Below are 27,553 nucleotides of genomic sequence, written 5' to 3'. Positions count from 1 at the left end.
AGCCGGATAGTACGTATCTACTGTTTACTGGGTTGACTTGCAAGAGATACTGGTTGTATGGAATGAATTTTTGCTAGATACATTAAAATCATAAATCTAGCCGCGGGTTGGCATGGTGATGATAAAAGCTGTTCTCTCCAAGAGCTCCACCATTTTCTATGCCGTTACATGGACTTGGGAGAAGAGGGGTTCTGGATATAAAGCCCTTCCATACAAAGCAAGAACCCCATCCGTTTTACCCCATGTAAGAGAAGATAAAAAAAACATTTTGACATGCCCCAGTACAAAACGTCAAGTTGCGTGCAGATTATTCGTTTACTTGAGAGGAATGAAACGGGAAGAGTGGGTGGCACCGATACCGGGTCGGCCGTGCTTGACGGGTTTGCTAAAAAAACAAGGTAATACGTGGTTAGATTTGGCTCCCCCTCCAAAAATGAACAGTAACAGAGACGTACTATGAGATAGAGAACTCAGCCAAATAGTGACCAACCATCTCGGGCTTGATCTCAACCTGGTTGAACTCCTTTCCAGAGTAGATACCGATGACGCTTCCGATCATCTCTGGTACGACAATCATGTCACGCAAGTGTGTCTTGACGAGATCTGGCTTCTCGTTGGGCTTGGCCTCTTGCTTGGCCTTGCGGAGCTTCTTGATCAGGCCCATTGGCTTGCGCTTGAGGCCGCGGTTGAATCTGCGGCGGGCACGGGCGTGGACAACATCGCGGAGCTGTTCGGAGCTGAGGTCAAGGAGCCTGCAGGGGGTTATTCGTTAGATCGTAAATCCTCTTTTATCTGACTGTTGGCGCGCATATGTATGATAAGGGAGTAAAGATGCTGGGTAGCTGTTGAATGCTGCAAATCGAAGGCCATAACGTACTGGTCAAGGTCGATTCCACGGTAAGAAAACTTGCGGAAGGCTCTCTTTCTCTTGATCTCTGTTGATGGCCCAGTTTCGTCAGTAATCGTACTCTTCCACGCTCCATCAACGTATCCCAACAAATCCACCATAAACCGTTCTCTCGATCCCTCCAGGTGAGTGTCTCGGGGCCATCTAGCACGTACCGGCAGCCTCCTCAGCGTTCTATAAAGAGCAGTCAGTCGCAAGTCCCATGAAGCGCTACGGACCTGGTCACTCACATATTCGGTGTCAGCCATGATTGCGGTCTTTGTTCTCTCAGCAACGCTGGCTTGCCCTTGGATAGAAGAAGGGGGAGAAACTGTCAAAAGGTTGGTTTGTCTGTCTCGTTTTCTTTCTCGACGTCGAAAAAGTCGGTTTGGGTCGCGGAGTGGAAAGAGTCAAATTCGGCTAAGCGACTTTAGCCCTAAGTGGCCTGATTAGGTAAGTAGCCCTACTCGGTATCGGACAAACTATTTTCCGCTATCAAGCCGTTGACGGGCATTTACATGTATAGATAGGAGAGTACGGAAATTGGCTGGAGCTACTTAGTTGGTATGTAGGTATGGATGCAGGTTTAGCAGGATGCTGTAAGGCGGATTGCATTGTGATGGCGTTGGCAGACGATAAGCCTGCGTCATAGAAACATGTAACAATTCCTCCTTATCTAACAAGACGGGTCGTTACTCGGTCATTCCAAGCCCAGTTCATCCGTGTCCATAAACATTTTAAAAGAGTTTTCCCGTCAAACTGAGTTCTAGCCATCCTCATTGCTGTTAACACGCCGAACGAGCTTTTCACTGCTGCGATTTTCTTTTTATTTTCTCCTTTTGGTATCTGAGACTGGATGCGCTTAGTCGAAGAGACCGAAGCCCATGTCCTCGTCAGAGGCTTCCTCTTCCTCCTCCTTCTTGGCCTCCTCAGCAGGAGCAGCAGCCTCACCACCAGCACCACCAGCGGCAGGAGCAGCGGCAGCACCGCCGGCACCGCCAGATGGGACGGAGGCGAGCTTGGTGGCACCCTCGGTAATCAACTATGCAACAGAAAGCAGCATATCAGCCAATGCTCCATGTCATACATACCCGGATCGTGCGCACACCGTAACTGGTGGGGAAATAACTTACTTCCTGGATGTCCTTGCCTTCAAGCTCAGAAAGGAGCTTCTCAACGCGATCATCGTCAGCATCGATACCGACGGAAGAGAGAACAGCGCTGATGTCGCTGGCGGAGGGGGAGGAGTTTCCGGCAATGCCGAGGAGAAGGTAAGCTGCGAGATGCTTCATTTTTGATATGTGTTTTCTATATATGCATTAGTTCTCAGCCGTTCTTCTTCCCTGGTCTCGATGGAGAGAGAGCAATCCCCTACCGGTAAGATGTATCTGTGAACAAGAGAAACAATCGATTTAACCGCGAGTTGGGCGGAGACTGAGACGTCAAGTTCAGGCGTTGCGATGTCGTTTGTTTGGAGAAAAGAAAATCAATTAGAAAAAAAGACCAAAAATTGCTCAAAAGAGCAAAAGTGGGATTATGTAATACACACAGTAACCGAGGAAGTGGCGCTAGTCTACTTTGAGTCACCATGATGACATAATAAAACCTTGTTTTCTTTTTTTTTTTTCTTCTTTTTTCCATTATTTTTATTCTTTTTTTTTTCTATAAATACGTCGTTTGAGAATCCTCTTGGTGGTGAAGCTCATCAACTCAACACTCAGCGCTCACGACGTCCTGACCTGCTGCTGCCTGTCACCATCCTGGTGCCGCGACCGTTGCCGACACTCTACCCCTTTTCAGCGTCTCTCCAGGCCCCCAACTGCTGCCTGAGACCTGCTCACAAGCGCCCCTAAGCCCCCCCTGCCGGGCCCTATATGAAACGCTTCTAGTCCGTTATAAAGATCAACGAAACGGACTCTTCTCGCTATGAGGTGACTCCGTACCTGGGAATCATGAGTTATTTCCAAACTCCAGTCGTCGCTGGTGGCCGGTTTCTACCTTATCTATACACTGAAATCCATATAATATCAAACCCAACCTTGCTACAATGAGTGTGAGTCTTAAACAATACAGTGAAGCCAGCGTGTTCTGCAACTGCATATGGCTGACATATCTTACCAACCAGTTTCTAAACTCCGTTCTATCATCTATTGAGACCGGGGAGGTGTCTCTCACCCCGCCTCCCCCACCTAAAAGCACAACTCCGGACTCGACATCCTCGGGCCAGAAACCCTCCTTGAACTCGAAGCTGGCAGCAACCTCTATCAGCAGCAATAATAATGGCTATACAGGGACAGCCCAGAAACGAAAGGCAGGAGAACAGCTGGCACGACCGGCTCCCCGGAATGAGCGGTTTCCAAGGTCGTTACCTGAGCGGTCAGCCTCATCTCAGTCTTCTACACCTGCCCCACGCCAGCCTAGCGAAGGTGCTCGTAAACCTGGGCTGAAGGTGGCGCCATCGGCCGCAAATGCATCAAAATCCACCCCAGCAAAGTCCAGTGCTGCTCCTGTCTCGTCGAAGCCACCTCCAAAGGGCTCCTATGCAGCAATCATGGCGGAGGCAAAGGCTCTGCAGACCAAGGCACCGGCCTCCGTTGGGCTGATTAGGCACCAGGCTGTTCCCAAGGATAAGAAGAGCAAGGTGCAGCAAAAGAAAATGACAGAGGAAGCTAAACAAAGGGAGCGAGATCCATCAAACAGAAAGTTATCGACGGACAAAGCCGGAGCTGCGGTTCCCTTAAGGAGCACCAAAGAAGCCATCTTGAAAGCCCGTCAAGCTGAAGGAAACAAACAAGAGTCATACAAAGGCACTGCTCGCCCACGCCCAGGCAGTCTGCCTCCATCCAAGTCGTCAGAGCCAGCGTATACAGGCACATCTGGACTACCGTCTCGTCGTGCTCCAGGGAAAGAAGGTAAATATGGCCGAAACAACGCCCGTAGCGTTACTCGAAACGAGTACCTAGGTACGGACGAAGAAGACGAAGGCGACTACGGTTATGAAGACGAGCACGATTATTCCGACGAATCCGACATGGAAGCAGGCTTCCTTGACGTTGAACAGGAAGAGCAGGCTGCCCTTCGAATTGCCAAGCAAGAGGACGCCGAAGAACTAAGGCTCGAGATGGCAGCAAAGAAGGAAAAGATGGAGCGCAAGATGAAATTGAATGCTCTGGCTAAATCACGGCGCTAGAACGAGTTTTCTCCTATTATTTTTGCTACACCCACCCTCTAAACCTACATATATCCCTACGTCCACGCTTTGTTTTTTTACCCTTAGTGACTGGGCCTGCGGTTTTAGCGATGTTCAATATCCATTTGTCACTTGGTTTAGCGACGTTTTCTCTCTCTCTGTATGATTGCACGATGTCTTGGTCTTTTCGTTGTTATGGCATGGAGGGAGCATGGCGCCATGAGCACTTCGTTGGCTTTTCCTAGGCGCTTGAGATCAGAGGCTTTTGTTACATAGTTATTTTTTACACCTGGTTCTAATCAATACTGGGCCGTATAACTCCTAGTTATTTACATTATTCCTTGTTCCCTACCGCCATCATGCACCTGGGATACTGAGACAGTTATCGATAACCAACCTGGTGACATCATAACTGGCCAACTTTGTTTGAACAACTACACTCCATCAACATCTCGTCCATCATCCTCACTTATACAGATGCCGCTTACGGGTTGAATATATACAATAAACCTCTTTATAACGCATCATTCTTCTCCCATGTCTCCGCCAGCGCCTCCAAAGATGTCATCGACCTCGAAAACTATCCTCAGCAAGGTCCGTAAAATTGTCCCGCCAATGTTAGAAAGGTTTCATAAGGGTAAGTTGTAGTATCACTTTTGCTGTTGACATATTTTTGGAGGGTTAGCTAGAGTAGACATTGTTTGATTATATGCTGATATTCATGTATAGGACAACTTGGCCGTGTTTGCGTTATAGGAGGAAGTGCTGAGTAGGCTCCCCTGTTATACCCCTGGATTCCATTATTAATACGGCCAATATCATTTTCTTGAATTGAGAAGCATGGAGTTGCTATTGATCATAGTAGTTGGCATCTCTATACAGGGAGATAACAAAAGATACCGCTGTTGACGTTTGAGACTTCTCATGTAGCTATACAGGAGCCCCTTACTTTTCAGCAATGGCATCAGCCAAGCTAGGCAAGTTTGCTTCCATCCCTATTGATTCATGTCAGTACTAACAGTATCAAAATAGGATGCGACATGGTAAGGCGGTATACACAGATTTATAGAGAATGTTACGGTTAACGAGATTCGGCTGAAAGAGTCATGTTATATGCGAGCCGTCCGCTGCAACTGTGATCAAAACCTACTCGCCAAATCTGATGGTTCATCCAATTCTTCAGAGTACCTCAAGTGTGGGGAATGGAAACGCCAGCAATAACATCTCTGACCACGTCAAGCCGATTCTTGACTTTTTACCCCGTCTTCACGTCCTTGTTATTGGCCCAGGCCTCGGTCGTGACCCCTTGACCCAAAAGATAACTGCAGGTGTGATCAAAGAGGCGATTAAGCAAAAAGTCGCACTTGTTATGGATGCCGATGCCTTGGTACTAGTTCAAAACGACCCGAAACTAATCCATGGTTATGATGAATGTATATTAACCCCGAACGTGGTGGAATTTGCACGACTTAGCAAATCAGTTGGTCTGGATCCTCCAGCGAATGACGGGAAATCTGGCGTGGATAAAGATAAGTCTGCATCAGAAGCATGCGAGCGCCTATCGAGAGCTCTTGGCGGTGTCCTTATTATTCAGAAAGGCCCTCATGACGTGATTTCCAATGGTGATGTGTCCGTTATTTCTGATGTTGAGGGTGGCAGAAAACGAAGTGGTGGGCAAGGTGATACCCTTACGGGCTCCCTGGGGACATTTATGGCATGGAGGAAAGCATACCATGACGGACTCTGGGAGGACGGATGCAGTCCAAGCAACGACGATGGCTCAGGACATAGCGCTGAAATGATTGAAAAGGAATTATACGGGGACAGTTACAATGGTGGCAATAAAATGTCTAGGAAGACTACTCTACTACTCGCCGCATGGGCTGGAAGCGCAATCACACGGGAATGTTCGAGGAGGGCATTCCTAACGAAGGGCCGAAGTATGCAGGCCGGTGACCTAACTGAAGAAGTCCACGGAAGTTTCATGGAGCTAATTGGAGAGAAAGAAGACGAGTCGAAGTTGTGATATATCACAACCCTAACATATGCCTCAATATTAGTTTATTTCCTCGTATATAAGCAAGTCGCTAAGTGCTTGTCCATGCGCAGGCATAACAAAGTTGCCGCCATGATTAGCCAGCCATACCAATTCCAAGTGTTGAATTTGGGAATAGCAGAGATGTGTAGCTTGGACTTGATAGTATTTGCTGGCAGCAGTGGAGGAGCTTCTGGGGTCAATTCGCACTCTAACCGTGAAAAATATCCAAACGCTCAGGAAAATTTAGCAAATAAGACATAAATCAATGAAACACACATGCTATCATATAATCGTGTAGGTGCCCAAGGTAGGAATTTATATGTTGAACAGGGAAATCATTATAAACACGGCTTGAATGGTCTAATGGAAGCTGATGTTGTTATATTCCAATTCGCAGGAGGGACCCGGCATATTTTTGTGACCAAAAGAAAGAAAGACAATGAGGATGCAGATAAAGAAGCAGAATTAAGAAAAAACTAAATCAATATCAGATCAAAAATCATATATGAGCGGTTTCTGGTATAACCGGGATATATTATTTTTTGTTTTATAAGAAAAGATCAAAATCATGAATTGTGAATAGAATGAGAATAAGTTTAAGGAAGATCAGCTGGAGATAGAGAAGGCCAAGGCCAATCAAATTGATGATCGACGTTGATGTAGTCGCTAAAGCTGAACATGTCGGCTTCTGGGACGCTTGCAAGCCCAACTGGAAACTGACCCTGTGGCTGTGATTCTGTAGCTCCTGTATCTTGCACAACTGGAAACTGATCCTGTAGCTGTGATCCTGTGGCTGCATCTTGCATAGCCGTGGAAGGGCACTGTGAGGCAGGCCTGCTGTGTACGCGTCTTCTCTTCCGATTTGCAGACGGAGATCTAGAGACCCGCGATCGTGTGCCTCTTGAACTTGCTCTAAAGGTTCGAATTCGACGGCCTCCCTGTTGTGAAGAGGTTGCGGCTAATTGACTTTGCTGAGAATCATCAAGAGGCAGATTACCGTCTCCATTCTCAGATACTGTCGATTCCGTCCCGCTGTCAGTAGACACTGAGGCTTTTTCGAGAGCCTGTCGGTGTGCTTCACCTTTAGTGAGATGGCCATCTGGTAGAACCCAGCTAGAGATATCTTCCCCCTTTTCGAAATGTTCCTTGTAGATGTGATCAAACCTTTCGATTGAAGCATCGAATGCTTCAGTGGTCACCGGGATCAAAACCTTGCAGAAACCACACCAAAATCGGAACTGACAATCTCCACCAAGGTTGTTGGTATAGAGGCGGTGCTGTACTTCGACTTCGTCATCAACCCCATGAGTCTTAAGATGGGCTTTGTATGAGTTTTTACGTTCGAACATTCGAGCGCAATTCCGTGAGGGGTCGGCTATATCAGGGTCACCACAGCGCCAGCACTCAAGATGTGTGTGGCGTGCAGATTCATGGCGTTTCCAGTCCGCCTTGCTTCCAAAGATCCTGTAGCAATCGTTGAACGTACAGCCATAAGGCTTGCTGTGTCGTTTGACATGTTTCCTGAGTTTTTTTGATAGAATTAGTTAGCCAGGCTGAGTTGTATGGTCTAGTCTGATAAGAAGAGCTATCTACCTTAGAATTGACGGCATTTTGCAGGAAAAATTGCATCCTGGCCTGAGGCATTGGTACCTTTCTTTATCAACTACAGATTTAGTGGTCGACTAATGTCAATGTTAGCGGATCGGTGGTAGACCGGTTAATTAGAAGGAGGTAGAATATTATACACTTACTGGCTGCTGAAACTTTGTTTCAATGTCCCTGAGAGATCGCTCCATTTCATCAGAATGTTCGCTTTGGCGGAGACCTAGATTTGGCGGCCGTTGATTTGGGCTGCTAATACTATTGTTTTGGAGCGAGCCCTCAAGCCCCAGGTCCGGATTTGGATCTAGGCTCGTAGTGACGGCATTGAGGTCCCTGCTGTTGGTGATAAGGCCCGTCATGAGGCTCTCCATACTATCTCCTAAGCCCTCCGTTAAGTCAAACCCGTCGGTCGTCTCCAATACCGGATCTGTTGTCGGCGGGTTGAAGCCCACGGGACCAGGCCGAAACGATGGGCCAGCATTAAGGCTTGCAGTGTCTTGTAGCTGAGGCGGGTGAGTTCCAGCAGGCCCTTCAAGTAAGCTTGTAGGTTGCTGCCTAGTCCCCTGATGCCCTGCGACATTACCTAACTCCCTCCTAACGTTGTTGAAGAGCCACTTGTTGGAAAACACTAACTGCTCTGATATTTGTTCCTCACTCAATTTGTGAGTTTTAAGATGAGTGGTAAAATTGTCCTTTCTACTGAATGTTTTTGAGCTCTCTGCACATGCCTTGCTTGCGAAACATTTAAATTTTGGGGTCCGATCAGTCGGATGGCAGCTTAACCGATGCCTCCTCAGGTCACTTGAGGACCCAAAACTTCTGGGACAGTCACCAATGTGACATCCATATGGCTTCGTGTGCTTTTGCTGGATATGCTTCCTAGAAAAGGGAGTTACATGTTAGTGTTCCGGGTGCCATAAATATTGCGGGAGGTGTCGGTTTTGTTCCAACTTACCTTTTTTCAGACTCACAACGGCCTTCCCAAGGGCAGTCGGTACAAAATACCTTGCTTTTTTTTCTCCTCTTTTTTGGCTTGGGCTTCCGTATGGGCCTAGTAGGCAATAGACTGGCCTCTGGCTGGGGGTTTCGACTGTAGTGGGTATTTGGAATATACGTTGGGCGGGGCGGCGCGATGAAGTAGTTTGGCTGGGGCGTCAATGGCATCTTGGGTGTATTTCGAACCGGATCATTGGTGGACTGACTGGTGGAAACTTTGGATATGTATCCCGAGTCCGAAAAAGACCGAGTCCGAAGCTCGGTATCTTGAATGGGGCCGACATATTGATATACTGTCTGTGGTGTCTGGAACTGGTGCTGTTGGCCATTTGCCCGAGACTGCTGCTCAATGTCCGCAGCCGTAACATAGTTACCAAAATACGGGTTAAGTTGACGTGTAAAGTAGTTGGGAGGAGCCGGCGGAGCACCTGGAGGACAGTCTGTGGAGACAGGCTGCGTTTGATTGTGCAATGGCTGCCTATACATAGATTGTCCTTCGCAGGCAGAGAGCTGTAGAGGGGTGGCTGGCTGTGTGATTGTTTCAAGGTCGGGAATGGAAACAGAGAGGGGATAGGTTGGATGAGAGATCAACGAGCCGCCATTCTGTTGTATCCCTTGTAGGGCTTCTGTCTGGCTTTGGCTTTGGCTCTGGCTCTGGCTACCCTCCACATTGGGGAATTCCTGTGGGGGTATGGTAAGCCCAGGAGGAGGGAAAGAATTAAGGAAACGCGGGTCATTGAAGTCCATTATATCTGTTTCACTTGCGTGAACGATGCTGTAGGGTCTGCCGTTCTTCCAGATATGATGGACGAAGGATATCCAGTGACAGGAGGATATGATATATATCGTTATCACATTCAATCCCTTGTATATCCCCAAACGTCAGGGTAGAGGGAACTATGTCGAGAGAGCAAGCATACGGACAGAGTCGTCAGCTTAGCGAAATATGTAACGATAACTCGACCAACAGGACAAGAGAGTGGGCCAGTGAGTATATGTATCTTATATAGATCCCAAGTCCATGCTCTCAAAGGCCTCGAAAGGCCTCAAAGAAGCTGAACCTGCTTTGCAAGACGTCTGCAGGGGCAGAGGCCACTCCAGACTCACTCCCTCACTCTCCAGTGATGAATGAGGCACAGTCAGGACACAAGGCTGCAGCAGCTGGGGGTCTCTCCCTCGACCACCCGGGGGAAGAGATAAGGGGGCTTTTAGCAGATAAGATGATGGATATCCTCCTGAAGGAGGATGAAGCAGAGAGAATCTCAGACATCTTGTGGAAAAGAAGAGGCAAGTCACTACTCTCCCTCTCTCTACCATCCACCGCAGCAAGGCATCCAAAAGCTGCGGTTTGGACCGCAAAACCAATCGGAATGTCGTCGCCAGAAGGAAGAGTTTTTGGATGGAGAGAACTTCTCTCGGCCAGTCAGAAGGAAAGAAAAAGAAAAGAGAAAGGCAGACTGCATAAATAGCAGCCTTTTTGCTATAATTAACCAATCATGCAATATATAGGGTTTTAACCCTTGTATAATTGGCTGCCTTGTTGCTATTTTTCATTCGCTGATTTTATGTCACTGGCCTATAAATAGAGATGCTGCTATGTAAAGTTATCAGCCTCATTCAACAAGGACGGAGAAGGGCTCCTTACAGCCATTCATCAGATAAACCATTCACGGTTGGGACCTCTTTGGTAGGTATGTGGCAGTATTCTGTCTGTCCTTTTATCGAGCTTATACCACTGGTCGAGGCTTCTTCTCATTGATCAAGCCCTTTCTGAGCAGTCTGATTGCATTCATCCAGGAGTCCAGTCTTGTAGACCTTTGGATCTATCACTAGAATGATATAACCAGCAACTCTAATCAAACTTAAGCAAACACTGATAAGGAAAATATCCCAGCATTGAATGTAGAGTATTATTTACTTGAATTGATATATATACTAGGTAACGACAGGTACAAGTACCTGAGAAAGTGAACTCTCAGGTTTAAAGGAAATGAGACCGGCTCACAATTATCTACAAAGAATTAAAAGCCAGCAGCCAACATCCGTGTGCCTCTTCGCCATGCTCTTGATTCAGCTTCATCAAGGACCTAAGTTCGTCTACTGGCCGGAACCATTGTAAAGAAGCCTGTTTGTCGAGCCCTGACCAGGTTCAATGACAGAGGGAGTTGACATATCCTTGAGAACGCCGCAGGCTTCAGCCGTGCTGACCCCTCCGGAAGCCATGAGAATAGCGACCGAACCAGCGACGTGGGGAGCGGCCATAGAGGTTCCGGTCATCGGTCCGTATCTGCCCTGGGGTAAGGCAGATAGGATGTCGGTACCCGGAGCCCAAAGATCGACTAAATAACGAATGCAGAGTAAGTATATAAAATTAAAAAGGGTGTTATAGGGAAATAAGGAAATTATGTAGGGCGGAATATGGAATCAAAGGTAAAACTTACTTCTGGTTCCCCAGTTGGACGCTCCATTACCAGTGAATCTGTAGTCGTTTTCATTTATGTTTCCAATCACACAAATGGATCGAGCAGTGCCTGGGGTATAGTTCAAAGCGTCCGCCTACGTCAACTGTTAGTCAGTACAAACCGAGCAGTCACAGCAAGCAGCCATCACAGAGGTAGAACATACACCATCGTTTCCAGCAGCAGCTGAAACAAAGACGCCAGCATTATGCGCTGCAGTCAAAGCATTATCTGCTGCCCTAGATGACGGGCCGCCGACACTGAAGTTGATAATTGCTTTACCAAGGATACCTTTCTCCCGAGCATCGTTGACAGCCCACTGGAGTCCGTCAATGATGCTACTCCATGGTCCCTGGCCCTGGTCACCCAGAACCTTCACTGCGACAATATTTACATTCTTCGCAACTCCATAATTAGTACCGCCAAAGGTCGCAGCGGTATGTGTTCCATGGCCAAATTCATCGGTATTAATATTGTTAAAGAAGTTGGCACCCCAAGTAGCACGGCCACCAAACTCCGCGTGCAGGATATCAATACCAGAATCGACCCCGTAGATGGTTATCCCTCTGCCGGCCGTAGAGTCAAAGACGTAGTCAGTATTTCCTCGCTGCTGGTGGGAAATACGCCCCAGTCCCCAGGATGGAGCGTTTCCCTGAGTCGTCCAACCTTGAGCGCTAGCCATACGATCGGGCTCAATATAGTCTACCTATATATCAACTGTTAATAAGCAATACTTTAGGTATGGGTGTTGTTGTATGCTTACTTGTTCGTTCTTAAGTAGGTCATCCAAGGTTGCCCGGTCAAAGGCTCCGCTGTATCCCTTGAAGATGTCCATCTCAAAGGTACGCTGCATACCAGCCAGGGGAACATCCCGTTTAGCAACATTCGCATTATGGACACCAGTTGCCCAGGCTACATGAGACTTGAAATCATCACTAGAGATATCATTTTTCAAGACCACAATGTAGGAATCAGGAATGATACCCTGCTTGTTTTCAAAGTTGAGGATGGCAGCTGCATCAGCTGCAGGGAGAACCGAAAGGATGGCGATAACGGCCTTGAGAAACAACATGGCTGAAGGGGTTGGGTGAACTGCAGGGGCTGCTGGAGTCCATCAGCAACCTGAGGCGAAAAGGTGGCCCTTTTATAGACATCTCATGGTAGTTCGGTACGAGCACGCCTTTGGGGTAAAGCCATGGATGCCGGTGACACCGGGCATGCTAGGGAAACCGATCCATCGTAGTCCGCGACCTTAACATGGCACAGGGGTATCAATTGGAACCATAATAGCGAATCACCAAAGATTGAGGATGTCGTAATACTCCGCTCGATCGGTATTGCCAGAGTGCCCCTAGGAAAGGGCGGGTAAATGATATACGCCATGCCATTTGTATACAAATCACGTCCGTTTTAAGCTCAAAGCCAACCAAGGGACAAATGATGACAGCATCAGCGACATGGAAGAGGGGTACATGGACAATTCACTCTTAGCCATCCTCCGAGCGCATGTATCTGGCGTTGAATAGAAATGCTATCATAATTTAGGGTATGGACGAACAGATAGTGATCTCGGACCGCAAATCGCACTAGGACGTACGGAACTTCAGATGAAGATCTCTACTATGTAAAAAGAGAGATGGAGAAGCCACTGCGTACCATGGTTGAGAGATATACGAGCGGCAAACTCTGCGCTAAATTATCATAATGATCCGCTCCAGTTGCGAGAACCTCGGACTTCTGGTTTGTAGTTATCTAGATGATCGTTTTTGGCGGTAGTCCAGCGTTGCAGGTTCCCCAGATTTGACATCTCCCTGTAGGTTATATGTTCATGTTGGTATCCCCAGAAAAAACAACGTTCAACCATGCATTCCTGAAGCCAAATCGCCCGATATGGAGAATACTATTCTCCTGTGAGATTCTCCCACATGACTGATCTGCTTTCCATTGGTCCGGTGCGGGGAATAACGCGTGTTTCGTATCCTTGTTCCCTTGTCGCTTAAGTAGAAACGCTCCAGACAAGCTGTAACCCTGTTTCCAGGTACATCGTCCGTAGCGACCAGAGTTTAAGGGCTCAAATTCAATTGAAATAGCTCCCTTGTCGTAAGCGAAAGCCGGAATAAAGGGGCTTAACCAAGTTCAAATAAAATAATATTCGAGGAATATTGGTACATACTGAATACTCTCCAAAAAGTATTTCTCACAATATAACTATCCAAGGCGCATCCAGGCACATGAAATCGGGCTTGCAAAGATGAAAAAGATATGAATAATTGAAAAGAAATGATAAGATCAAAAATTGTCGAATCCACAAGGAAAGGCATGTACGATAAGATACACCCGAAAATATAAAAGTTCAGCACCCAAAGGTGGAAAATCCAAACACAAATACGCCAAAACAAGAGGAAGAAATCCAAAAAAACGCCCTTCTACTTCATCAGTGATTCCCATGGTTATAATGCTGGTTTGGTATGTATCCACCATTAACCGCCGTTTGACCGTTCATCGGTGTAGCCATAATGGGGTAAGTCATCCCGCTACCATCCATGTTATATTCCATAGTCTCCTGGCCCGATACAGAATACATGTAGGATCCATTATCCACGGGGGATGCAAATATTGGCTCCCCGTCGAACTTTGTATCTATCATGGGCGCAGTTGCAGAGATACCCATACTGCCGTAAATATTATTGCCGGACAACACAGGTTCTCCTTGTTCTGCAAGAGGTTGGAGCATGGGAAGACCATTAATGGATTGTGGGTCTTGCTGTAGAGCAGAATATTGCGGAGGGTACGAAGCAGAATTAAGATGGTTGGCGTACTGTTTATGATTATGGTTATGGCTTTGGGGTTGATGATATTGCTGTTGGGTTTGAAGGTATGAGGATATGGTAAAAGATCGTCCGGCAGAATGCTGCTGTTGCTTAAGGTTGGCTCGCGATAACGCCGCATACTCAGGGGCTTGCTGCTGGGGTATCTCTTTAGGTACTGGCTCACGAGGAAGACCAAACGCCTCGGTCAGGAGGGCGCTGGTACCATAGGTTATAGGCTTAGGCGCACGGGTCGCCTGAGTGTTTTCTACGCTATGGTTAGTGTGGCTGGTTGGAGTCCACATGCTGGCCTGGGACTGCGGTGTCATCACTCCCTGATTCAAGGTATTAATGCCACCTGTAGTAGATGTCTTGTCGTTCACCAGTTCAAGGACAGGCATTGCAATCTGCTCCATGTGCTTAGCCATATGGACTGTTAGCTTCTTCCAGCTATTGCACACATTGCCACAGAACCGACAAGCCTCATCCGTCGGTTGTTTAGTCGTGACCTGACGGCATACTTCGACCAGTTTCCAAACTTGCTCGATAGCTTGTGCATGAGAGGTAGCATCGTGGGTATCAGTGGTAGTATCTCGTGGCTGATTTTTGCTCCGTGATTTCGCTGCTTTCACCTTAGGTTCGGGCATCTTATGCTCTCGAACAAGATGCTGGACAAAATTATCCTTGCGGAAGCATGTATGGGAGCAGTCCGGCATATTACACGTCCACCACTCTAGATGCCGGTGCCGTTCGCTCTCATGCCGCACCCAATCCGCTTTTCGCTTGAATGACTTTGGTTCGGTGCAGTCCGGGAAAGTACAAGTAAAAGGCTGAACGTCCTCGTGAACATGTTTTGTCCAATCGGAAGGCTTCAAAAATTTCCTTACTTTGAAACATAAGGAGCACTCGAACTCAGCGGGAAGGCGACGGACAGGTGGTAGAGGGACTCCAGGTGGAAATAGAGCAGGCGTAATGGCAGCTTCACCAAAGGTAGCCAAATCTTCAGGAGTAACTGCTGCCCCGGGAACTTGAAACTGAGCATATGTAGACTCGGGGTCCTTGGGGCTAGTTCTGGGCGGCAGCATGACGGCTTCGCCTCCTTGCGCAAAGCAATGCTTTCCTGCACTGCAGCTGTTCTTGCTAACGTTCTGTGTGTGCTTTAGCCTAAGCTCTACCAGTCTCTTATACCGCCGCACTTGCTCTTGGGCAATCCGCTCAATCAAAGCAGGTTGCAGCCGAGGGTTAAGTTGCCTAACATGGGTTTTGAATCCTTCGAGAGTCGGTACTATTGGGTCAGACCGAACCGGAAATTCCATAGTAACTCCGTTTTCATGAGCCATATCATCATCGTCATCGTCTGCTTCAAGATCATTTTCTTCGGGCTTGTCTTGAGGAGATCTCGATTGTATAAGGCTTGCACCAATGCCCTTCTCTTGTTTTGGGGATGCTAGGGTGGGAACCGGAGGTCCGCCGTGAGTTCCAATAAGGTCGAGTAAGCCTCCAGGGCCTTCGCTCTTTGTTAGGTCACTCTTACTACGGCTTCGTCGTCTGATATGGCTCCAAGGAGTGGTTGAAGTCGTCACGACAGGCGACGGAATGCCAACTCCTCCACCACGCCCAACGGTAGCCATCTGGCCAGTCATGGCAAGGATAGCACCGCCCGTGTGATGTTTATTGCCTTTAGAAAAGCTGGGCTTGCGCTGAGGAACAAGAGAGTGGGTACTTTGTGCAGCGCCGTCAGAGGAGGATGTAGGTGGTTGTTCTGGCGTTAGGCTCCGTTGCGGGTGAAGACTCAAATCCATCTGGTGTTTTCGTTTTGAGCTACTGTTGCTTCGTTTGGGCAACAATCCTCTAGCGTGCTCGAGGAGACTGTTCCTTCTCATAGGCTTATCCTTTTTCTTTTCGCTGATTCGGATGGTGCTAAACCGACCATTCGGGCCAATGATGCTCTCAACGTCACACTCACTAGGACCGCGCGTTCCCCAAGTAGCAGCACGAGAAGCAGTGTCGGTATTATCCGCCCGTTTCAAAAAGCGCATGATGGCAGCGTTGGACGTTGTAGGCTGGAATTTGGTGGTTACATCCCTAGTATATCGGACAGAATCTTGCCATGGCCTGGCGCGAAGAAACTGATTGGGTAATGGCTCGAGTTCCGCATCGGGGATTGTTGTAGGAGCATTATACTCATCATCGTCTACTAGGTCAGGATGAACGCTGGCGGGCGGCGACTCGGGGACACTAGACGATGCAGCAGAAGAGTCATCTTCATCATCTTCCATGCCACTCTCTTCGTCAATTAGTACGCCAGGACCAGGGATGGCGGAATCATCGAATTCTTGATAGGCAAATCGGGAACTGAAACCGTCTTGGGCGCCTAAGAAAGGGTCACCTGCACTCTTAGCCCGCCGTTTATTCTTGTCAGACTTATTCTTGCGTCGAGACCGGAAACTCCAAGGCTTGCTGCCGTCAATCTCGCTATATGCATCGCTATGGGTTATCCATTGCGCAACCTCGGCATTCCTCTCATCTCGCTCTCGCTGTGCAGCTAGTTCTTTCGGGCTCGGGACGAAAGTATCTTCTCTTGCGGAGGGATCCAATCCACCTTGTCCTGTAATGGGGTTTCGGGACCAACTACCATCCTCGAGTCGGCTCGCGGGAGGTGGAATTGAGAAAGGTTTCTTCTGCTGGATAATATCGCTCTCATCATCGTCCTCATCGTCGCTGTTGAAAAAGGTTTCTCGGGTTTCCCTAGCGGGAGAAAGATGTCCAGTGTCTATTGTGTTTGACTGGTGAGGAGAATAGTTTGTCTGGTCACCTGCCCTCGATGGCGAGTCTCCACGGGAAAAACTGGATACCTTCACAATAGGACTAACCTGGCGATCCATACTAGCCTGATTATTTGCCGGATATAACTGGTTAACATTATTGGGAGTGATGAGCATAGGAGGGTTATGAGAGGGCATGGCGGCCGCTCGCGATGGCCTATCACCGGTCATGGACTGAGGTGAAATGGCAGTGTGTTCGTTAGCGGAGCGTTGCCCTCGTTGGTCGAGCTGTGGGTTAATGATGGGACTCGGTGTAGTAGTTGGTACTGGGCTCAGTAGCTGCGAAGCACCTGTTCCAGCTCCAACATATCCTTTCCGCGGAGTATAGTTATTTCCCCCAGGTGAATTGTTATCGATATCCTGAGGGTTAACCCAGAAAACGCTGCTATCATCGGCCACTTCAGCTTTCAAAAGCGGATCCGCAGAGGCAAAGAAAGGAGCATCAAAATCGGGCGAAGTAAGGCGTGTGAAATCACTCAGCCCGTTCTCAGTGTGGTCTGCAGAGCTCAGAAAGTCCAGCTGAGAAGATGGAGAAGTCAGATCATTCGGATTCGTAGAAGAAACTGGTTGATGTTGTTGATAAGAGCCAGGGTAGTTTGAGGAGCCAGAAAAATAACCAGGTGTCTATTAGCCGTTAGCTAAGGTTCTATCTGTACAATTACTCTGAATGTTGCTTGATAGTGAAGGGTGGCCAGTACCTGATGTAGACCAGATAGTTCAGCATCGGAGAGCTGGTTTAAGAACGGGTCATCAAAGTTCTCCTCTCCTACTAGAGCAGGCAGGTCTCGATCTATATTCGATAACTGTTTGGAGGTTTCCGTCGACATTCTTCAGAATATTGGGCGTTTTAAGCCTGAAGACGGCCGAGTAACAGGCCCAGCTGTTTCCTGTGATTATTGCCTCAACGACAGTTGGCTTCTCTCGTTTGATGCGACCGAGTCTGGGTCTTGATCTTTGGTTTTATGGCACAGCCTTGTCCGCCGGATCGCAAACGTTTACCGACCCCAGGTGAGCGAGCGCAACAAGAGAGCAGAGGATCATACAATGCCTCAGAAAGAGAGAGAAGACATGGCCGAGAGGAGGGAGGATGATGAAATGCGATGGTTGAGCGGCCTATTCCGTAGATACGAGGTGCTTTTTCGCGGAATCTCCCAAACAAAAGCGACAGGTATCGCTAATCGCGGCTACGCCAACAAAACAGGTAGAACACCGTCGACTTCTCTGCTCTCAGACCTTGGGTAAAAGTGGCCGTCGGGGAGGTGTTCGTCTTTGGAAGTATCAGCAGCAGAGAGAGTGTGTGAGGCTGGGTGAGAGAGAATCAAGGTTGGTACCGTGCACCATACCGGTGACTTTTTTTTAAGGGTCGAGGCGGGAATGACGGCGACTCCACCTAGTCTGATTGAGCCAAGCAGCCGCCTTCGGTATATATATTAACAGAGACTTATAAGGTCAATCTCGATCTCCCTTTCCGTGTTCTCTTCTGCTTTATTGATGGTCGTCATGAAAATACGGGGAGTATATGGCTAATCGATTTCGGTGCAGAGGTTATTGGCGAACGGAGGGGGAAAAAGGTATTTACACTCCAACGGAGAGGGAAAAATATATGGCCAACGCTGGGACTCGACTGGACCTCCTTCATCAGGTGGGATTGCACGCAGCCAGGCTCCCCTTGCGATTTGTCGCTTCCGCTCGTGTCCTGCTTGGCTGAGCCCCTTAGCTGCAAGCCATTTGCAAGCTAATTACTCACTGCTCGCCCCCCCGTCGTTGTCCCTTGTGGCAGCGAAGGAATGGCGCAGCACGCGGCTGATTCAGGGAAACGCCCAACAAATGCTCTTTGGCCTTTGTTTCATTGTAATAACTGGCAGGACGTCCATGTTTGTCAATATCCGCCTTGTCAGCCTTTGTTGATGGTTTTTATATCTTTAAACGCTTTAAACTCCAGCCATGTCTCCTTATCGGGTATAGCGTGTTCTGCTAGCGTGCAGCGATATAGATGGCCCCGCCGCTTTAAGTCCCCTCGCCGCTTTACTAGGCTTTCGGGCAGCAGACGATCTTCAATACTTTTACAAGGGCAGCCTTCTGGAGAACTCTTGGATATACTCGACAACCATAGATGTAATCTCAATACTTCAATTTCAGCAGTTTCTTTCATCTTCTACAGTTACATCGATTCTTCTGTATCCCATCATTTCACCTTCGTCGACGCTGACAACCACTATGCTTGTCATGCTCTTTCCCATGGTAGAGATACGAATTCAGCAATCAGATCCACCCCCTATTCTCTTCTTCGTAGCATTCTCCTGATCCTCATCGTCTTCAGCAGGGCGTTTCTTCGATGGCTTGCCACGCTTAGGTTTGACGGGCGTCGTAGATGGAGGCGATGCGTTGCCGTTAGCTTGATTCATCTTGGATTTGATGCGGGCCAAGCGATGTTTGATGGCATTGATCGTGCATTCTACCTTATGAGTTAGACATTTAAATAAAAGATATCTCCAGAAACGAAAGGACCGGAGCATTCAAAATGATATCTGTTAGACGTACGATCACCCAACATCTTCGCGACGGCAGCATAGTCAACTTTAGAGACAGATGTCGCAATAATAGAGTAGAGCAGCTAATCACAGCATTTCTCGTCAGTACGAAGATAAAACTTCAAGTCCATACACGAAGCATATCAAGAGTAAACGCGTGTATACCTTCATGTCAGCCGAGTCATCCCAAATAATCTTGGTCATTTTGAAAGGAGGAAGAGTTGTTAAGAGGTATCCGGATCAATTTTCTTTGGTAGAAGACTGGTTTCTGGATTTGAGACAGGAAAGGCCACTTGCTTTGTTATGAAAACAAAAGATAGAGGAGAGAGATGCTCTGCCGTGAAGAGATATGTTATTGTCCTAGCCATATCGGCGCCGCAGTAACAACAAGGCACCTCTCAGCAGGATAATTGGCATAGAAAAGAGTTTTGTTTTAAGAGAGAAGCGTCATTCTGGGTATCTTGGATCTCATAACTAGTGGATATTGTTGCCTCATCTAATCACCAGTGGCTCACAAAAGAGAAGTAGATATGTGTCAAAATCTGCCATTCGGCCAAAAAGGAGCCCGCACCAATTGGTGGCAAAGAGACTGGTTATATTTGACAATAACTCAAGAACCTCTTGTAGAATCAAAACCTTGACAAACATTGGATTGACAACAATATCTAATGAAGGGAAAAAAAATGTATGACCGACGCAGGACTCGAACCTGCAAATCTCCTGATTCGTAGTCAGGCGCCTTAACCAATTGGGCCAGTCGGCCTGTTTTGTTGTATTGTGGGATGCCCGAAAAATTTATCTCGGCTACATCAGCTGATGACGAAGAGAGTTAAGATAGCCGCGGCGTTCTTGGCAAGTCAAAACTTCCAACTGCATATTGGGTTGAAACTGGAGGGGTTCGGTTACTCGCACCCAGCACTGCAGGGTATGAATAGACATAATGAATAAAATAATGCCCAAAAATATTCAGTTTCTTAAATAATAGAATTATCTATAAATAAGCGGAATAATAATCTCTCTTTATATCCACTTTCTCTTATAGTTAAATCGTTTATACGCGAAAATTCTATACCTTGGTGGAGTGGTACAATATACATAGTACCATCCATATGCATTTTCCTTATTCTTACGGGCTATACTATGTATACTGACAGATCAATCGCGTCAAACCTCAACAACCTCCATAGTGTATGTAGCCTACTTATTAATGCCAAGAAGTGGAGTGCTGGCCAGATAAGCAAACGCATACTATGTATATGTGTGGATAGTAATGCGGTTGCTTCAACAGCCATGTACTAGCTAGTTACATCGTACCGTCCCAAGGTACTCTGGGGAGAACGTGGATATATAATGTCCCGACGCATGGTAGTTAGCGCATAAAAAAAAATATAAATAAAATAAAAAAATAGAAATGACCGACGCAGGACTCGAACCTGCAAATCTCCTGATTCGTAGTCAGGCGCCTTAACCAATTGGGCCAGTCGGCCTATTTTGTTATGTACCCAGTTCAACTAATAATTTATGATATCCTTTGCAGTATATTTTTATGTTAGCTTAAAAGGGTACTCCGTTACTTCAACCTGTATGAAAATAGCGTCTCTAATTCCCAAAAATTTATTAATTAGTCCTGGCAAATCCTACACTGCGTTTTAGAGCAGCTCATTATTGATCAATTGCAGTACTATCAGCGTCCCCCACAACTCATTATCCGTGGTGCAGATATTTTTACCCACATGGGAGTTGAGACCGAAAACAAAGGCTACCATGACCGTACAAATTGAGGTTAATCATAGTGGTGGGGGAGAGCCTCTGAGGAGTTCTTAATCCAATCCCGTAATAATTGATTCGAAGACCCAAGTATATGTGCGTTTATCCCTTCCATCTAGGTTTAACCATTTCTAAAGAGTTTGTTCCTAAAGCGTTTTCTCTGTCTTTGATTCCAAATTGAATAAAAGAGTGCCGTTAGTAAATTTGCAGTCTGTTTCTCTGTTCGGAGTTTCTAGTCTTAATCTATTCGCAAATCATCTCTACACAAAGACGTTCCTGGGATACCGTCTCTAGCTCTTCTCTCCTTGGAAATGCGTTAGGACCATATTCATATGAAATGATAAAGGGCTTCAATGATTTCCTCTGTAAGCTCCTTGAATAAAGCAGGTTCATCTTCCAAAGTTTGTCATAGAATCGGGCTTGTTGCATAAACTGAATACTTAGCTAATATCTCTGCCACTGGGGGCATAAATGTCAACAAGGTCAGCTAACTAGGCGGTGTGGTTGTTTTTCTGAATGTGTGGAGTGCGCGTTAGTTATGGTTTGGTACCATGATGCTACGTCGAAGCAATGGTAGAGCGTTCTGAAAGCCAGAATTGCTGCGTGTGATCTCCTTGAAATTTGGATGGCCCCAATTCAAGATAAAGACGTACATAGTAAAGACTTTTAAGCCGCTAAGCGACCCCTAGTTAAATCAGCAACAATATTAAAGTTTGAAGCAGAGGCCCAAAGGTATGACTAACTCATACAGCCTGAACTGCGCCACAGCTACAACGTACTATGCAGATATTTGATACCAATAAACAGTTTATTATCTCTAGTTCAGAATAAACAAATACCAAGTTTTTAAAAAAAAAAAAAGGAGAAGAATGAAATCATTAGTCTGTCGCCTTTCTAACTCCGGGGCCATAGCAAACCCTGCGTGAATTGTACAATTACCACATGCCGTATCCGATAGACGTGCTATGCTATGCAGAGAAACAGAAACACCATGAGAATGCCTCAAGGAAAAAAAGATGTGTCGGAATAGCAGAATATCACGTATCAAACTTTCAATGTCAAATATCAATATCAAATGCGGTCCGGAGATATGTCAAATGGGGAAAAAAAAAAGAAACATTGAATACGAAAACCATGAAACAACAATGAAACAGCTATATGAAATGTAATGAAATCATCGATATGAAAAATAATAATGACGATGATAAATCAGCCTTGTCCTGATTTATCCTTATTCTAGTCGTCACCACTTAAAGCCCTTTCCCTAGATCTCCTAGATCTGGGAGATCGAACCGGGCTTTTCGGAGAAGGGCTTCTCGCACCCGCGTTTGGCGGAGTGGCAGATGCGGCCCGCAGTCGAGCATCTTCTGCATCGTCAATAACTCCAGATGCCTCTGGCTTTTTCTTGAACATCTCAGCCCGTCTGGCCAAGACAGAGGGGGAGTCGCTATACAGGATGACTCCCCGGAGGTACGTGCAGGGCAATGCCTTCTCGTGGTCATCTTCAGTGAGGAAGTCTTCATGCACGGCCCCGCGGAAGATACGAGGGAGCATTCGGAGAAGAGGCCGACGGAACTTCCTTGGTGTCAGCGGCTCGGCTGTGGCTTCGACCCCGGGGGATGGGGCGTTCGACTCATAGTCGAATTCTTCCCACTCCTCGTTCACAGTCTGCTCGTCCTCTGCTGACGGCATAGTGGCTGTGATCAGTTCTCGTTCAACACGAGCCAATCTCCATGTCTCGGCTGCGAGCTTTACAATCTTTCGGACATTCGTGAGCAGGGCGTCAAGATGAGTTGGATCCGTAAAGTGGCGGATGTGGTCAACAATCTCGTCAACGATGACAGCCGCAACCACATTGATTGCCTGCTTGGCATCAGAAGTCGTATATGCCGCCTTGAGGGTTTGTTGTCTCCAGAAAGCTTCACGTCGTACTGACTTGCGACGGATGTCGATTGAGAGCATCTGGAAAAATGTGTCCGCCTTGTCGTACCGTCTTCCAAGAGTAAACAGGAAGGGTTGGAAGATCCTGTAGGTCAGGGTCTTCGAGATGACATGCTGGACATAGGCAGCACGAAGCTCTCGGGATGCTGGCGTGTTGTCCAAGAACTGCGGGATATCAGATGGGATTTTGGCTAGGATATCCGGTGGTGGCTCGATGGGCAAGTAGGTGAAGTACGTCTTGGATACCTCAACGATAAGTCGCGACAACTCGGCAAAGGACTCAATGCTAGATCACGAAAGAAGGATGAATTAGATCATGAAAACCCAAAAGAATGTTGATTATTGAGCGAAACGAAATATTAAAAATGAGTGTAAAATAAACAAGCAAGACTTTTTGGTCCGGCCCACCTCATGCTACTGAAGCCTGCCGTCTACATGAACAACAAAGGGAATTCGTGGGCAAGGCAATACAATCATATCTCATATACACCGAAACGACTTACAAGAACGAATCCCCCTTCATCTTCATGTCCGTCGCTTCACCAAGGCTATGTAGGGTTTTCTTCAATCTCTCTCGGTCCTTGTTCAGGTTATTATGGGTCTGGCGCATCTCCTCTACTATGCTCTGGAGTCTCTCCTCTTTCGCCAGACCTTCTCGTTCGAGCACCTCCTTCTCCTCGTTGCTGAGCTTCAATTCTTCGGCCTTCTCGTGGAGCTGTGCTTCGAAACCTTCGCGGGCTTTCTGCCATGTCTCTTCTTGGTTTCGGTGCTCAAGGACCATGTTGGCCAAACGCTCTTTGATCTCCTTGACGTTGTTGGTCTGGCTTTCCAACGCGCCTCTCAATGCTGTGAGTTCCTCTTCATGGTTGCGCTTGGTCTCTTCGAGATCCTTTCGAATAGTTTCCAGCTCGCTTTGCTTGGACTCGCATTCTTGCTGTTTAGCCTGGAGATCGGTCTTTGTCTTCGCCAGCTCCTCCTTGAGGGCCTCAAGCTCGGAGTATTTCTCTGCAAGTTCGGCCTTCTTGTCGTTCAGCTCTTCCTGAGTAGATTTGAGCTCTTCCATGGTTGACTTCAGTGCTGCCTCGTTGGCATCGAGCTCTTTCTGTTTGGCGGCAAGCTCGCCCAGTAACTCATCCTCACGAGCCTTGAGCTGTTCGGCAGCAATCCTGTCATCTTCGTTTTTGATTTCCTGGAAAAGGCCCTCCAGTCTTTCCTTCTGCTCGGCAAGTGCCTCCTCTTCTGCCTTCTCTGCCTCCCTCTTCAGTCTCACTAGGTCACGCTCGTGTGCTTCGCGTGCTGCTTCAATCTCCTTCTGAATATGGTCAATTTCGCCTTCCAATTCATCTCGGGCACGAAGCAGCTCCTCTCTTGCTTTCTGCGTCTCAACCAGCGTATCCTCGGTGTTTCTGTTTCTCTCCTGGAGGTCACTGAGTTCAACCCCGAGAGCACCAATCTTGCCCTTCAGCTTTGAACACTCTTCAGCATGTTCATTGGCAACTTTCCTCATCTGATTTTGCAACGCCTCGATATAATACTCTTTATGTAACAGAGCTTGTTCATGCTGAGCCTCAATTTGCTTGTTCTCTGCCTCCCTGGCGGATAACTGGCTTTGTGCCTCGCGGTAGCTGACCACTAGCTTGTTAAGGTCCGGAATCACATTTTGAATGCGGTGGAGAAGATTAACTGTATCTGCGAGATCTCGTTCACCGTTCAAATGTGGTTTGCCATTTTCCGTAGGCTGAGACATCGACTCTCGAGCAGAGCGGTATTGGGAAGTATTTCCAAAGTAGTAGTCATACTGGCTTCTCGATGATCGGCTAGCCCTCCTTCCCTGGTGTTGGCTGAAGGATGCTGCATAATGGGGTTGCGGGGAAGGATGCATGACAGGTGAGTACTGCGGAGTAACCACATTTGCCGGTGTCTGATCCATCACTGGACTGCCTGGGTAGTTGGAATTTTGCTGATATAGGTGAGCGTATGGATATGGGTAGGCAAAATGTGGTGCAGAGGCAGGGATTGGCTGCGGCTGATGTGTGTATTCATAAGAAGGTTGAGTAGGGGAAGCAGACTTTGTCCTCGCCTCCGATACAGAGGGTGAAGGCAGGGGAACATCAGAAGGTGAATATGCTCCGTTTGATACAGCCCTTGTGGTGGTAGGGGTTTTGGCGGAGCCGTAGGCAGTTTGGTAGTCACTATCAGTTACATCATACTGAGACCGAGGTGAAGCAGATCGGCCTTTATATGAAGTGTTAGCTGCGGCAGGCTGGGGAGTTTCCTCGACTTCTTGGAATTCGTCTCCAGCCTCTGTGCTAGCGCACTTTACCGACTTGCTTCGGCTTCCAGTGGAGGAAAGCTTTGGTGATGGGAATGCTTGACTCAGGCTCAAGTTTGATGGCGTGGAGGAAATGGATCTTGGTAGCGGAGGAAGACTTTGTATTATCGAGGGCGGCTTGGAGGGGTTTTTAGAAGCGGAAGACTGGGGTTGAGAGGGAGCTGGGGACGGTGAAGGAGATTTCCGAGTAATTGGAGATTCAATGACTGTCTCTTGTTCCTTCTCCTCTTGTTCATCCCACGCCCTTTCATTCTCTTTCTCTACCTCAGGGGTCTGTTCATCTTGCTTGTCTTCTGGCTGCACTGGTTCCGATGGTCGTACAGCGTCTGGGACAACTTCATCCTCTGGCTTTACCTCTGGTTCTGGCATTGCTTCCTCAAATTTCTCTTCTTCATCTGGCTTCACCTCTAGTTCCGGTATTGCCTCCTCGAACTTCTCTTTTTCCTCCGGCCATGCCTCTGGTTCTGGTATCGCTTCTTCGAACCTGTCTTCCACCTCAGGCTTGGTTTCTTCAGGTGCTGCTGCTTCAGGGGTGACTTCTTCCACAGGAACTACATCCTCTTTGGTTTTCGGTTCTTCCAGCTTTAGCACTTCCTCTGTTATTAGGTCTTCAGCCTTTGGCTCTTCAGCCTTGAGTTCCTCGTCGACCTTTAACTCTTCTTGAGGTTTTGTCTCTTCCTCAGGCTGAGGTGCTTCCTCAACCTTTGGCTCTTCGGTAACTGGTACTTCCTCGGCCTGTAGTGCATCGACCGTTGGCTCTTCAAGCTTCGGCTCGTCCTCAGCCTTTGGCTCCCTATCCTTGACCTCTTCTTCGGCCTTTGGCTCTTCAATAGTTGGCTCTTCTACAACCTTGACTTCTTCATTTTTGGGCTCTTCAGGCTTAGGTTCCTCCTCGGATTTAGATCCCTCTTCAGTCTTTGGTTCATCTTCCACCTTTGGCTCCTCTGGTGTTACCTCCGCTTCCGGCTTCGGTTCTTCTTCCGGTTTCGGGCCCTCATTGGGTTCCCCCGCTTCGTCAAGCTTTGGGTCTTCCTCGGTCTTCTGGGGCGGATCCTCTGATTGAGCTTGAGCTTGTTCTTGCTCTACCGGTATGTTTTGATCTTCCTCAGGCTGCTGCCCCTGCTCTTCAGTCTGGATTTTTTCCTCCTCTTCCTCTTGTTTTTGTTTCTGCTGTTTTTTCGAGGCTTTTCCCTTGCCACCCTTGGCCTTGGGCCCCACGTCTTTGGCCTTTGCACCCTTCTTGGCCATTGTTGCAGAGCACTATGGGAACCACTATGAGCTGGTTCTATAGAGGCTTTGTGCGATTTTTGTCCCGGCTATGTACCAAGTCTTTCACGTCTTTGTGATATGGAAAGAGCAGAGGGCTGAAAACCGTAGGAGTATTTGCTTGCAGCGACAAACGCTTCCGGCTGTCTTTAGGGGATATTCTCGAAGCGAGTGAGTTTGATGGTGTATAGTATAAAGAGTCCCGGGAGAACTAGATAAAAATAAGGCTTCCGATTTCGGTCGTAAAGAAGAGGTACGTAACTCGTAAGATGCTGGGAGATGCAGTGATAATCAGACAAAGAAGACAGAGAGAAGATATTAAGAGTAAAAGATAAAATTACAGAGAAAGAAGAAGAAAACAAGAACGCTGGCGTCGTAAAATGCAAAATCAAAAGTGTCGCGGATGCAAAGTGAGAGAGAATATTTCTGCAGAGGAGGAATATTCCCAGGCGGAAATCGACCAAGTAATAACCCGCTCGAGGATGACACAGGCTAAGCAGCTAATACTTCACCGAACCGGCGACTCGAGGCTATCGGCAGGACAACAGGAGGACCAGCCAAAATTTAGTGGGCGCAATGCATTAAATTTCACCCACGTCAAAGGGATGATCCAGCAACAATTCACTCCAGGCCCAGGGTAAAAGGCGATAGAAGCCAATGATGGCAGTCCCCCTGGCAAAATTGGGCACCAAAAAGTACTATATAAAACTTATTTCAGTGTGACTTCTGCCCGCTGTAGGTGGTTGTGCATTAGTCGGGTAGCGATGTGGATGCAAGGCGGTCGCAACCGCAGGGAGTCGTTACATAGTAACAACGGTTGCGAGAGCCCCGTCCAGGTTGCGAGAGGGCATGCCAACACGACGAGAGCAGGCCATCCCTCCCCACTGCTGGCCATTCAGCGGTCGAGGATCCA

At 47.6% G+C, this 27,553-nt stretch overlaps 10 protein-coding genes and 2 non-coding genes across 12 annotated transcripts; 3 read left to right on the top strand and 9 right to left on the bottom strand.

Annotated features, from left to right (window-relative positions):
• Positions 1-47: 47 nt before the first annotated feature.
• MCYG_07702 (40S ribosomal protein S15) lies at positions 48-1,273 on the bottom strand (the record flags this gene model as incomplete). Its single annotated transcript, XM_002843873.1, has 5 exons — positions 48-385; positions 456-752; positions 878-935; positions 1,063-1,081; positions 1,138-1,273. 5 exons carry the CDS (start codon positions 1,153-1,155, stop codon positions 316-318), a joined length of 462 nt encoding a protein of 153 aa, XP_002843919.1.
• Positions 1,274-1,740: 467 nt separating this feature from the next.
• MCYG_07701 (60S acidic ribosomal protein P2) lies at positions 1,741-2,201 on the bottom strand (the record flags this gene model as incomplete). The annotated part of the gene is made up of 2 exons (XM_002843872.1): positions 1,741-1,928; positions 2,020-2,201. 2 exons carry the CDS (start codon positions 2,176-2,178, stop codon positions 1,749-1,751), a joined length of 339 nt encoding a protein of 112 aa, XP_002843918.1.
• A 732-nt stretch (positions 2,202-2,933) lies between these two features.
• MCYG_07700 (conserved hypothetical protein) lies at positions 2,934-4,076 on the top strand (the record flags this gene model as incomplete). Its single annotated transcript, XM_002843871.1, has 1 exon — positions 2,934-4,076. The coding sequence occupies one exon, from the start codon at positions 2,934-2,936 to the stop codon at positions 4,074-4,076; it is 1,143 nt and encodes a 380-aa protein (XP_002843917.1).
• A 561-nt stretch (positions 4,077-4,637) lies between these two features.
• On the top strand, positions 4,638-6,102 carry MCYG_07699 (YjeF domain-containing protein; the record flags this gene model as incomplete). Its single annotated transcript, XM_002843870.1, has 5 exons — positions 4,638-4,713; positions 4,806-4,845; positions 5,007-5,057; positions 5,109-5,127; positions 5,179-6,102. 5 exons carry the CDS (start codon positions 4,638-4,640, stop codon positions 6,100-6,102), a joined length of 1,110 nt encoding a protein of 369 aa, XP_002843916.1.
• A 608-nt stretch (positions 6,103-6,710) lies between these two features.
• On the bottom strand, positions 6,711-9,459 carry MCYG_07698 (conserved hypothetical protein; the record flags this gene model as incomplete). Its single annotated transcript, XM_002843869.1, has 4 exons — positions 6,711-7,635; positions 7,708-7,796; positions 7,866-8,595; positions 8,672-9,459. The coding sequence occupies 4 exons, from the start codon at positions 9,457-9,459 to the stop codon at positions 6,711-6,713; spliced, it is 2,532 nt and encodes an 843-aa protein (XP_002843915.1).
• A 377-nt stretch (positions 9,460-9,836) lies between these two features.
• Positions 9,837-10,545, top strand: MCYG_07697 (uncharacterized protein; the record flags this gene model as incomplete). The annotated part of the gene is made up of 3 exons (XM_002843868.1): positions 9,837-10,134; positions 10,299-10,399; positions 10,510-10,545. 3 exons carry the CDS (start codon positions 9,837-9,839, stop codon positions 10,543-10,545), a joined length of 435 nt encoding a protein of 144 aa, XP_002843914.1.
• A 264-nt stretch (positions 10,546-10,809) lies between these two features.
• MCYG_07696 (pen c 1) lies at positions 10,810-12,243 on the bottom strand (the record flags this gene model as incomplete). Its single annotated transcript, XM_002843867.1, has 4 exons — positions 10,810-11,051; positions 11,154-11,268; positions 11,338-11,877; positions 11,935-12,243. 4 exons carry the CDS (start codon positions 12,241-12,243, stop codon positions 10,810-10,812), a joined length of 1,206 nt encoding a protein of 401 aa, XP_002843913.1.
• A 1,362-nt stretch (positions 12,244-13,605) lies between these two features.
• On the bottom strand, positions 13,606-17,630 carry MCYG_07695 (conserved hypothetical protein; the record flags this gene model as incomplete). The annotated part of the gene is made up of 3 exons (XM_002843866.1): positions 13,606-14,385; positions 14,500-17,427; positions 17,502-17,630. The coding sequence occupies 3 exons, from the start codon at positions 17,628-17,630 to the stop codon at positions 13,606-13,608; spliced, it is 3,837 nt and encodes a 1,278-aa protein (XP_002843912.1).
• Positions 17,631-19,058: 1,428 nt separating this feature from the next.
• MCYG_07694 (uncharacterized protein) lies at positions 19,059-19,538 on the bottom strand (the record flags this gene model as incomplete). Its single annotated transcript, XM_002843865.1, has 3 exons — positions 19,059-19,258; positions 19,345-19,417; positions 19,500-19,538. The coding sequence occupies 3 exons, from the start codon at positions 19,536-19,538 to the stop codon at positions 19,059-19,061; spliced, it is 312 nt and encodes a 103-aa protein (XP_002843911.1).
• A 484-nt stretch (positions 19,539-20,022) lies between these two features.
• Positions 20,023-20,097, bottom strand: MCYG_10578. The gene has a single exon. It is a non-coding gene; the product is annotated as a tRNA-Arg (tRNA).
• A 649-nt stretch (positions 20,098-20,746) lies between these two features.
• On the bottom strand, positions 20,747-20,821 carry MCYG_10577. The gene has a single exon. It is a non-coding gene; the product is annotated as a tRNA-Arg (tRNA).
• Positions 20,822-22,337: 1,516 nt separating this feature from the next.
• Positions 22,338-26,622, bottom strand: MCYG_07693 (RNA polymerase Rpb1 C-terminal repeat domain-containing protein; the record flags this gene model as incomplete). The annotated part of the gene is made up of 2 exons (XM_002843864.1): positions 22,338-23,328; positions 23,546-26,622. The coding sequence occupies 2 exons, from the start codon at positions 26,620-26,622 to the stop codon at positions 22,338-22,340; spliced, it is 4,068 nt and encodes a 1,355-aa protein (XP_002843910.1).
• Positions 26,623-27,553: the final 931 nt, after the last annotated feature.

Source organism: Microsporum canis, genomic scaffold (genome assembly GCF_000151145.1).
Source record: "Microsporum canis CBS 113480 supercont1.7 genomic scaffold, whole genome shotgun sequence".
In the NCBI taxonomy this organism is placed as follows: domain Eukaryota; kingdom Fungi; phylum Ascomycota; class Eurotiomycetes; order Onygenales; family Arthrodermataceae; genus Microsporum; species Microsporum canis.
The sequence above is the reverse complement of the archived record's forward strand: the minus strand, read 5'-3'. Positions and strand labels throughout refer to the sequence as shown.